Source organism: Astyanax mexicanus, chromosome 10 (genome assembly GCF_023375975.1).
Source record: "Astyanax mexicanus isolate ESR-SI-001 chromosome 10, AstMex3_surface, whole genome shotgun sequence".
NCBI lineage: Eukaryota > Metazoa > Chordata > Actinopteri > Characiformes > Acestrorhamphidae > Astyanax > Astyanax mexicanus.
In genome coordinates, this window is record NC_064417.1 from 46972786 (window position 1) to 46985052 (window position 12267).

A 12267-nucleotide genomic window follows, 5' to 3' on the forward strand; every position below is an offset into this window, starting at 1 on the left:
GGAACAATATTGGGCAATCTCTCCATAAACCAGCCCTGATCAGACTCAGTACAGGCTCAGAGAGGCAGTTGAAAACTCAGCACAGTTGCCTGACCCTCTGTTTGGCTCAGTGTCAGCGCTAAACAGAGAAGCTACATCTTAAATAATTTGACGAATTAATAATATAGCAGTAAAATGAAGACTCTGAGGTCATGGTTTGGATTTACCTGCAGTTTGCTTGTGTTTATCTCAGTCGCTGGATTCTATCTTCCGGGTTTAGCTCCTGTTAGTTTTTGCGAGGAGAAAAGCGAGGACTGTCAGGTGATTTAATGGATTTATTTATCTTTATTTTCAGTTTAATTTACTGTTTAATACAATACTGTACACTCAGAAAGGGCTGGCTAGCAGGATCACATTTTTAACAGCAGCATCTGCTCTGTGTAGTTATCTGGGCTAGTTAGCTAGCTTGCTAGGTTAGCTAGCTTGCTTGCTACCTTGTTTCTGGTGTGTCTGTGTGTATCATCTTGGCAACTAAATATCGCTAGCTAGGAAGCTAACTAAAGCTAGCTAATATAATAATCATAGTCTAGAATATCTCATTATATTAACAATGGATATGTGGTTGGTATGGCGCAGTGGATAACACCACCCCCTGGCAGTGAACTACCACATCATGTGGAATACATCATGTGGAGTTCAGTTCCGGGTCTGGGTGACTATAGCCCTATACAGACAGGATTAGTTACTCAAGGGGTCCTGATGTAATTTTATCTTTTATGGGGGCCCTCTGTGATTTTATTCCCGCCCAGAACGACCATGGCTGTGTTATATTCAGACGTCCTCTGACACGCTGAATTGCCTACTGTTTTTTGCTGAATCCTGTGATCGTCTGGTAATTTTAGTCCCGTCCAGACTCATATCTCTGAGATCCATTACCTCGCAGTCCGGATGCAGGAGTTCTATCACTGAGCTGGCTGGTTGATATGTATGGAGGCCAGAGTAACACTTGGGTTAAAATAAAGAGACACCAGTCAGTCTCATTTTTTAGATCTTGGTGAAAGTGACAGCCTTAAACCAGTGCATTATTTCTTTTACAGGATGAGATCCAGCTGTTTGTAAACAGACTGGACTCTGTGGAATCAGTTCTGCCTTATGAGTATGATATGTAAGTATCCCTGAGCGTTTTATAATAACAGTAGTTTGATTTTAATAATAGATGGTTTTAATGTTGAAGACACCACAGTATGGAACATACCCACATAACCATATAGACTCATATATATATATATATATATATATATATATATATATATATATATATATATATATATATATATATATATATATATATATATACAGTACCAGTTAATTTCATTCAACATTATTTTATTTCTTTGATTTATTGTCTACATTTGTAGGTTAATATATAAAGACACCAGAACAATTAAGGGAACACATATGCAATTATGTAGTAAATGGTAAAAAATGAGCTGGAGCTTCACAGCATGAAGGAAAAGCAGTAACTATTGATGAGCACCTCCAGGAACTTCTTCAAGACACTGAGAAAACTATTCCAGGTGATTCTTCCTCATGAAGACACTGAGATTAAAATACCAAGGGTGTGCACACGTAGGTTGTTGGAGCTGGCATACCAGATGATCCTATAAATGTCTGATTGGCAATAAATCTGGTGACTGGGCAGGTATAGGAAGTGTTGCAAACTTGACTGCTGTTGGTCAAGGCTTCTCATTTACAACACTACTGCAAAGGTGAAATGGGCTTGATGATTGACAGCATCATTCTTTTGTTAAAAGGTTTATCTTTTATCTCTCAGTGCAACGATTTGCCTGAAACATTGGGCGAAAGGAGTAATACCCAACATGTTCATTTAGAAGTTGTTTTATTATGCAGTGAACATCCCCAGACCTACTAACAAAGCAGAATAATCTTTAGTACAAATTATTCAGTCTTTTTTTACACACTCTGCCAAACACCAAAAGTGCCCTGTCCAATAATTTTAGTTGTCGAATATTTGATGCATTCCTGGAATAAACAGAGGAAAAAATGGTTAATGATGGCCAACACAAGCATTACAAGGGGATAAAGAATGCTGAGTACGTGTCCTTTAATATATACTAACTTCCCTGACTGGTGCTAATAAGTTAATAAGTGAAACATTATTATTATTTTTTTTATTCCAGGTTTGATTTTTGCAAAGATAATGAAGAGAAGAGGCCCTCAGAGAACCTTGGACAGGTGTTGTTCGGAGAGAGAATTGAGACGTCACCTTACAAGGTAGGATGATGTTTTGCTGATGGAAGCCAGTTTCAGCCGGGAGCGCTGTAAGCTAATGGGCGACACAGTTAAGATGAGATTGTCTTTTAACCGTCTGTAGACTGGGGGTTGGGGTTGTGGCAAGGGTGTGGATTTCACAAATAACTGAACTCCAGAGGTGAGGACTATTTAGCAGGAATGTCCATCAGTTCTGCTCTTACTGAACTGGCTCGACTGACTGAACTGGAAGAACCTGCTTTGTGAGATGTGCACCAGAGAGACCTGATATGATCAGCTGACAGCCTGGCTGGCTGCACATTTAAATTCTAACTAAGCATATCATGATAGCTAATTGCTTTGATTGATCCATTGTGCCAGAATTTATTGTGATACACAATATTATTGTTATTTTAAAACAATATTATGCCACTTATATGATGATGATGATAAAATAATATGAACAATGCATAGCATAGCAATCACTCCTAAACAGCATTTCTTTTTAAATTAGTATTAAGAATGTTTCAAGATGCTTTAGATAGATACAGTTGGATACAGATGTACTATATATATATATACTATATTATACTAAATACTATATAGTGTAACTATATACTATATAAACTATATAGTTAGACTATATAAACAAAAGTATTGGGATTCCTCCTAATTTGTTATTTCCTTTTATATCAATTATATTGAAAGAAGTTAATACTGATTATGTTGGTGTAACTTTCTCTAATGTTTATTGTGGGCTTTCTCTTAGATTGTAATTAGAATTGCTGTTCAGTGAGGATTTAATTGTGTTCAGCAACAAGAGCTTTAGAAAAGTCAGGCTTTTGGTTGATGACCACCCCACCTTATCCCCGTCCCCATCCCCAACCCCCCATCCCATCCAATCAAATCCTAAAGCATTATATGGAGCATCATTATTTCAGAGAACCCAGGTCTCTTTACTGCTCCACAGCTCAGTGCATTAGAATAAATTTAATAGGCATGTTTACAAGTATTTAGACATATAGTATATATCTGTAATATTTTTGTAATCTTCAGAGTTGTAACAGAAAAAAAACCGTTTTAATCGTGAACATTCTGTGGACACACACATTTATATTATAAATATTAAATCATATTTAACAACTGTTAATAGGACATTTCTTCATAAAATCCACTTACTCAGTTTTGTGAAGTTTATGACATTCACTACTTTTTTCAATTTGGCATTTATTTTAATTTACAAGGAAAAGGGATCGGTTAACATCAGAGCTGGTGTAGACTTTCTGACTTTTCTTAAGTTTAACAAGTTTAAGAAAATTCTTAAGTAAGAATTGATGAATAAGGCCCAGTGTTCTCCATAAAACCAAAAGTGGGCAGTAGCATCAGTTGAATAAACTGTTGGAACTGTGCATAAAGCTGCTATGCTGCAGTGGTGTCTAGTTGCCAGTGACCTTAAGCTCAATGTAGGTTTGCTCAGTGAGGATGTCTCAAATAACTGTATAACTGAGAAACTGCAGTTCCATTTCCTCGGCAGATATTTGTTTGTGTTTAATGTGTTTAGTTTTAAATGAATGACTTGAATGGCATATATTTCAGAATCGCAGTCACTCAGTTCACACTCAGCTCACAACAGATTACATATTTCATCACTAAATATTAAAACATTTCCTATTCTCAGTGACTGAGCATTGACTAATCGACTAATTGGAAAAATAACCAACTACCAAAATAATTATTACTTGCAACCCTAGGGAGAACCTGTTTTCTGAGTGGTAGTTGCGTGGATTACTTTTTTTTGCTGAGCGCAGCTTGTGTACGATATGGCAGAAAATGTAATGCATAATGATGCTGTTAAATATTGCAAAATCAGTGTGAAACATGGTAAATCAAGATAGTTTGTTGTATGTGTACCTCGGTTTTACCTTTCTCTGCCTTACTCTGCGTTGCTCTTCCTCTCTATACCATTCTCTACCTGTTTCTGCCTCACTTTGCCTCCCTCTGCATTGTTCTACCAGACTGTCTGACTCTACCTCACTCTTACTCTACCGCCCTCTACATTTCTCTGCCTTACTCTGCCTGACTCTATTTCACTCTGCATTATTGTACCTCACTCTACTGTACTCTACATCACTATGCCTGTCTCTGCCTCGCTCTACTACACTCTGCGTATCTCTACTACACTCTGTCTTTGTACTAAACTCTACTCTGCTCCACTCTGCTCTGCCTCACTTTTCTTTCCTGTGCCTTTCTGTACGATGCTCTACCTCGATTTGCAACATTCTGCCTCGCTCTTCCTAGCTCTGTGACACTCTACCTCATCTATGCCTCACTCTGCCTCACTCTGCCTCACTTTACCTTTCCATGCCTCTACTCTAGTTATGTCAATTGAGCGTTGTTGATTACGTTGCGGAAATTTACCCACTTTGCAATGCTCTTGGTTGTGTTGCTGAATGCTGCTGTGATTTTTTTTTTTTTTTTTTTGCTGTGGTTATAGACGCACACAAGAAATTGCACAATGATAAACTAATCATTTGTTAAGATGATGCATTAGAACTGCTCTAAAATATTTGTATATTTTCTTGCCTTTATTAGTGCATATGTTTTCTAAATCTTTAGCATTTTGTTGCTGCTCTCTTTCAGTTTAAATTTAGGAAAGATCAGCCTTGCCAAAAAGTGTGCACTAAATCGTACGACACGTCTAAGGTGGAGGATAAGACCAATTTGGAGTTTCTAAAGAGAGGCATGCAGCTGAATTACCAGCATCACTGGTGAGTGGATCTGTTGTTTTGTTTCTTATGAGAAAACCATTTGCTTCTTAAGACAGAAAGCTCTGCTGAGTGCTGTAGTATAATCCTGCCATATCTGCAGGATTGTTGACAACATGCCTGTAACGTGGTGCTATGATGTGGAGGATGGTCAGAAATACTGCAACCCCGGCTTTCCAATCGGTTGCCTAGTAACCTCAGAAGGGCGGCCTAAAGATGCCTGCGTCATTAATGTGAGTAGGCCTTTCCATCACTCTTTAACTGCTCTTTGTGGAGCCTAAAGAAAGTAAAGGGAAAGAAAAGGTCTGGTGGTGATAATCAGCATTCAGATTGAGTGCAAGTTAATCGTGCTGTCTAATTTTCTTCTTTTCTACCTTTTGTAAAGTCTGAGTTCAACAAGAAAAACACTTTCTACGTCTTCAACCACGTGGATATCACCATAACGTACCACAGTGGAGAAAATGAGAGCTGGAAAGGTGCTCGGCTGGTCGGTGCTCGACTGGATCCCAAGAGGTAAGCTGTATTCTTTTTTTCTAGGATGACAATAAGTTTACCTGCTGGGGAAAAATAAAACCATGTTTAGTTCTGCTTCATAATAAGGGCCTGAGCTTAATTGCATGGAGCCCGTTCTCCCTATAATTTGAAAAACAGTTTTAATAGGTTTTCCCAGAAAAATGCCACATTTTTGTTAGGGAAAAAAATAAAGAAAATAGGAGCAGATATAAGATTTGTATCCATTTTATTAATATACATATGTACATACACTACCGTTCAAAAGTTTGGGGTCACATTGAAACGTCCTTATTTTTGAAGGAAAAGCATTGTACTTTTCAATGAAGATAACTTTAAACTAGTCATAACTTTAAACAAATACACTCTGTACATTGCTAATGTGGTAAATGACTATTCTAGCTGCAAATGTCTGGTTTTGGTGCAATATCTACATAGGTGTATAGAGGCCCATTTCCAGCAACTATCACTCCAGTGTTCTATTGGTACAATGTGTTTGCTCATTGGCTCAGAAGGCTAATTGATGATTAGAAAACCCTTGTGCAATCATGTTCACACACCTGAAAACAGTCTAGCTCATTACAGAAGCTACAAAACTGACCTTCCTTTGAGCAGATTGAGTTTCTGGAGCATCACATTTGTGGGGTCAATTAAACGCTCAAAATGGCCAGAAAAAGATAACTTTCATCTGAAACTCGACAGTCTATTCTTGTTCTTAGAAATGAAGGCTATTCCATGTGAGAAATTGCTAAGAAATTGAAGATTTCCTACAACGGTGTGTACTACTCCCTTCAGAGGACAGCACAAACAGGCTCTAACCAGAGTAGAAAAAGAAGTGGGAGGCCGCGTTGCACAACTAAGCAAGAAGATAAGTACATTAGAGTCTCTAGTTTGAGAAACAGACGCCTCACAGGTCCCCAACTGGCATCTTCATAGTACCCGCAAAACACCAGTGTCAACATCTACAGTGAAGAGGCGGCTGTGGGATTTTGGGCTTCAGGGCAGAGTGGCAAAGAAAAAGCCATATCTGAGACTGGCTAATAAAAGAAAAAGATTAAGATGGGCAAAAGAACACAGACATTGGACAGAGGAAGACTGGAAAAAAGTGTTGTGGACGGATGAATCCAAGTTTGAGGTGTTTGGATCACAAAGAAGAACGTTTGTGAGACGCAGAACAAATGAAAAGATGCTGGAAGAATGCCTGACGCCATCTGTTAAGCATGGTGGAGGTAATGTGATGGTCTGGGGTTGCTTTGGTGCTGGTAAGGTGGGAGATTTGTACAGGGTAAAAGGGATTCTGAATAAGGAAGGCTATCACTCCATTTTGCAACGCCATGCCATACCCAGTGGACAGCGCCTGATCAGAGCCAATTTCGTCCTACAACAGGACAATGACCCTAAACACACCTCCAAATTGTGCAAGAACTATTTACAGCAGAAGCAGGCAGCTGGTATTCTATTGGTAATGGAGTGGCCAGCGCAGTCACCAGATCTGAACCCCATTGAGCTGTTGTGGGAGCAGCTTGACCGTATGGTACGCCAGAAGTGCCCATCCAACCAATCCAACTTGTGGGAGCTGCTTCTAGAAGCGTGGGGTGCAATTTCTCCAGCTTACCTCAACAAATTAACAGCTAGAATGCCAAAGGTGTGCAATGCTGTAATTGCTGCAAATGGAGGATTCTTTGATGAAAGCAAAGTTTGATGTAAAAACAATGTTATTTCAAATACAAATCATTATTTCTAACCTTGTCAATGTCTTGACTCTATTTTCTATTCATTTCACAACATATGGTGGTGAATAAGTGTGACTTTTCATGGAAAACACAAAATTGTTTGAGTGACCCCAAACTTTAGTGTAAACGGTAGTGTATAATATACACATTACAAATTATTTTATTGTAGTAAATAAATAGTTGTATTATACTTGTTTTATAGTTGTTCTATACTTAAATACTTTGCTGTTATTATTTAATTAATACCAGTACGTTAATTTGTTCTATTTCAGTGTATTAAATGTATTAAATTAACACTACTGCGACTCAGGAATAGGTTTTGTTAGAGATTGATGGTGTAATGTTTTTTTCCAGTATTAAACACAGTGAGGAAAACAGCCAGTCGTGTGAAGGACCACCCATGGAGATACCAGGGCAGTTCAGTGGTAACCTGGAGCTGACCTACTCTTATTCAGTCAAGTTTGAAGTGAGTATAATGTTTAGAAATATTAACACATGCAGACTTTGCTAATCTGAGTTTGTGGCAGTCTGACACTCTTGTATTTTGGGAGGTAATTTAAAGGTCTTTTTTTTCCAGGCCACAGATCAGATCAAGTGGGCTTCAAGATGGGATTATATCTTGGTTTCCATGCCCCATACAAACATCCAGTGGTTTAGGTGAGAAGAGCTGCCTTTGTTGTTTCTCAGTAGGGTTGCAACTAACTGTTATTTTATTAACTAATTCACCTGTCGATTCTTTTTATTTATTTTTTCATTCAACTTTTAATAGGATAAAAAGGAAATATTTGTATTAATATAATGTATTTCATATATGTTTCATATATTTGCCCAGCTATCGTTCAGATATGAAAAAGTTTAGAGAACTAATGCTTTAACTATACGAAGGAACACACAACCTACCACTATTCAAAATATTAGTGTTTATATTAAGTGTTTAATTTATCTGAGATTATACATTTCGTTATCATTATTTAATAACACAACAGTGTATGGAATGTAAGTATACACTTGGCTGTGACTCTCAAACACTTGCAATGAGAAAATCAGAAAAGCTTTAAAAGTATTGTTACATTTTTTATTTGCTAATTGATTTTCTTTTACGTTAAATGTAGCGTTCTGGCGCTACATTTAAGGTGGAATGGAAAACTCGCTAAAAGTAAGGGAGAAATAAATGTACTAGAAAGGAGGGGTGATCAGGGACAGCGCTCCCGACTCACCATAGACCAAAACAAAACGATTATTAAATTATTTGGCAGTTATTTTTATGTCTAAATCAGGGGTTTGCAGTCTTTTCTGCTGCTTTAAATACCTGGATCTGATTCTCTGCACATATTACGAAGAAAAACCCTTAATTAGCATTGCAGCTTGACCCCCCCACGCATGCCTCACTATTTCAGGGACTTCATTAAGAATCCCTGGTATAGATTAAATTACATGTATAGAGTAATGTTAAGACCCCATTTACACCTGAATCCCTCACTTCATGTGTCTAGTATATGGATTGTAGCCTGTTAAGCTTTTTATCCACATGCATTTATCTCGGTTGTCAAATATTCCCCCAGTTATTCAGAATGAAATCTGAATGCTCTGCAGGACAGAATATGCAAATCTGCTCATTACATGGCAACCAGTCGTTTATGTATTCAGCTTTTTTTTGCTGTGCTGCTGGGGGACATGGCAGACCTGGTGATATACAGTACCAGTCAAATGTTTGGACACATGTAATTTATTTTTTTTGTATTGTAGATTAATATTAAAGACATTAAAACGATTAAGGGACGCATTTAAAATTATGTAGTAAACCTGATCAACTAAGATGGGGATTTGAGATGAGCTGGAATTTCACAGCATGAAGTAAAAGCAGCAACTATTGTTCAGCACCTCCAGGAACTCCTTCCTTCAAGATGCTGAGAAAACTATTAAGGTGACACTACCTCATGAAGACACTGAGATTAAAATACCAAGAGTGGATCTGTCCTCAAAGATAAATGTGATACTTAGAAGAATCTAAAATACAAAACAAATTCTGGTTTGTTGTTAAGCTTTAACACATTCAGTACTACATTTACAATGTCAAATAATCATTAAAAGAAAGAAAACGCATTAAACGAGAAGAAGTGTGTCCAAACTTTTGACTGGTGCTGTACAATACAATAAGATCTGACACGATTAAACCTTAACAAAGTATAATGTTAAAGTATCAGTTTTTATTTATAACATCTTTATTAAAGCATATTATATATTTAAAATAGTAAACAGCTAACTGTGTATCTGTGTAACTGTGTAAGTATATATTTCATTGTCTTTGATAACCAAGAATAGCAATTTATTACACAGTCCTACTCAAAACACATCAAGTAACCAGGTGTAAACGGTATCTAAGGTTTTAACATGCCTGTAATTTAACTTTATTCTTTGTTCTCTTTGTTTTAAGCATTATGAACTCTCTGGTCATCGTGCTCTTCCTCTCTGGCATGGTGGCCATGATCATGCTGAGAACATTGCACAGGGACATCGCAAAATACAACCAAGTGGACCAGGTACAGTCAGCTTTCTTTCTGCACTTCTGGGCATAATAGTATAAAACAGTATGAAAGTTGTATGCCGTATGTCTTTATGTTCAGATATGGCTGATTAGAATCGCTCAGGATTTGAAATTCATGAAAAATTTAAACAGGCAACAGACCCAAACTCCCTCTCTCATGGAAAGCTAAGAAACAGCAGTTTAAGTTATTTAATGTTTCACTTGCTTGAATAAATGAAATCATGCATGTAGCATCACTTATCTCACTCATTTTAGTTTACTTAGTTTCCTACCTTTAAAAATTTGGGCTAAAGGCTAAATTCTGAAGAGCAAACACAGTCTTTCACAGGTTTTTATAAATGTAACCACTTTTTTTTCATCAGTGCATACAATAAAAAATAATTTGGTTTAATAAATAAAAAATAATTTAAATATCATCATCATGCGCATTTTAACATACCAGCAGACATGAAAACAAAAGCACAGTATGACTTAAAATAAAATTCATTATTGTTCTGTATCAATTATGTCATTTTTCTTATTTGCCCAAACATCAAAAGTGCTTTTTTCTGCTTTCAGACGAATCATTTATCATTGTCAAATATTCAGTGCATCCCTTTTCAGGATGACTGTAGGGAATCCTTCAGCTTAAGTTTGTGAATTTGTTTGTTTATGGCTGTACACTGCAAACTCCTAGAATTGGTTGGATTTTATTGTTGAAGTCATAATGAATGGATGTCCAGGTAGCGCTGAATAGATCACTGAGGTTGGAGGAGTTTGCTCTGACGTTTTGATGTTTTTTAGGGTTGGAAAAATTTGGAAAAATTTCATGATACTAATAATGCACTCCATATATCCAGAATTAAAGTACAATAAATGATACTGGACAGATATAATCTGTCTCTAGTAGATATATAATAGGAAATGAGAACAGTGTGAATTTTTATTTTGCTAAAAACAGCAAAACATAGTACCCTGATGTGATAATTAGGGATGGGTGATATGGCACAATATTTCAGGGTAAATTATCATACACAATATCTTGGTTCATACGGTCATGAAAAACCTGGAAAAGTCACGGAATTTGACAATAGCAATTTCCAGGCCTGGATAAATTTTATAAAAATAAAAATAATAGTTTTGGTAAAGTCATGAATATCAGGTCTACAAATTTTACAAAGTTAATTCAGTAATTTTATGCCTACACAATGGAGCTCGCAGGATCTGACACACATTTTATTATTAAAGATTGTGTCAACATTTTATTTGATTCATTTTAGAACTACTTTAATCAGTTGTAATAATAGTTTTAGGTGATTTTGGCTTTATTCTCCATGTCTGCACTGATGTTTTAAAAAACATATGTTCGTGAATCTTTTGCCTTGATATTTGCATGGAAATGTCATGAAAAAAATCATAGAAATGTATTGGTAAAAACGTGTATGAACCCTGGATATTTAAAGCAGCACTATGTAGGATTTCCTTGATTTTTGATATTTTTAAAGAAGTAAAATTATAGCTTGAAACTCACTGCAGCGCTGCATTGAGGTGTAATAGGAGGAATAGCGGTTCTCTCGTATCTGTGCCGGGATCCTCTAAACTCAAACCAGACTCTGTAAGTTTTCCGAGGCGGATGCGACCAACGCTCGAGAGAACTGCGACCTGCTTTCCGACCTTTAGTTCTAACAGTTCTACAAGGACTACTGATTCATTCTTTACAAACTAACACACAGACACTCTGGCAGAAGCTGGAAAGAGACCGAATATGTCTGTGAGAGCCAGAAAATGAGAAAGAGAAACTAATCCGCCTGAAACATTTATTACGCTCTGCAACTGTAGGGGGAGCCCACAAGCACAAAATCTCAATCCTACCTAGTGGAGCTTTAAAAATGTTGGCAATATTATTACGTATGATACGATATGGCACACCCCTAGTCAGACAGAGGCCTTTAATGTGTTCTATGTGCTGTCAGTATTCTCATTGTGTTTTAAACCGTGAGGATTAAAGCTCATTTGTGCCATTCACAGGGGAACTTGCTTAAGATCCATCTTCAGACAGCCATTACATATGTAAGCCAGATCTGTGGTTCTGTGGTTCTGTTCACAGGTGTTCTCAGGGGTGATCTTGGTGTTTTGCGTACCTCGCTTCTGGGAGTTTTTCTTCTGTGTGATAAAATATGGTGTATTGTGGATACAGCAGCAGTGCTGCTGGAGTTTTTAAACACTGTGTTTAATCACTTAATCACTGTCCCCCACTCTATTACACACTCCTATCTACAGCTGCTCCACCTTGTAGATAAAGAAAAATCAGAGACAGAAGCTCTGAATTTGTTACTGCACTGTTTACAGTGTCGATCATCCTCTAGTTCTTCATCAGTGGCCATGAGATGCTCCCAACTGGATTCTTGTTTGGTGGACCATTCTCAGTCCCGCATTTACACTGAGGTGTTAAAGAACTCCAGCAGCACTGCTGTGCTTGATCCAC

At 37.2% G+C, this 12267-nt stretch overlaps 1 protein-coding gene across 2 annotated transcripts in view; it reads left to right on the top strand.

Moving 5' to 3' along the window:
* The first annotated feature begins 29 nt into the window (after positions 1-29).
* Positions 30-12267, top strand: part of LOC103040173 (transmembrane 9 superfamily member 2) — a 28714-nt gene continuing 16476 nt past the window's right edge. The window contains exons 1-10 of one of the 2 annotated variants that reach the window (XM_007237510.4): positions 30-300; positions 1077-1144; positions 2181-2274; positions 4891-5018; positions 5119-5248; positions 5401-5528; positions 7613-7724; positions 7836-7915; positions 9693-9798; positions 11811-11852. In XM_007237510.4, coding sequence (XP_007237572.3) covers positions 175-300; positions 1077-1144; positions 2181-2274; positions 4891-5018; positions 5119-5248; positions 5401-5528; positions 7613-7724; positions 7836-7915; positions 9693-9798; positions 11811-11852 — 1014 coding nt within the window. In that variant the 5' untranslated portion in view covers positions 30-174. The remainder of the gene's footprint in view (positions 301-1076; positions 1145-2180; positions 2275-4890; positions 5019-5118; positions 5249-5400; positions 5529-7612; positions 7725-7835; positions 7916-9692; positions 9799-11810; positions 11853-12267) is intronic. The other variant, XM_007237511.4, reaches the window with a different exon arrangement.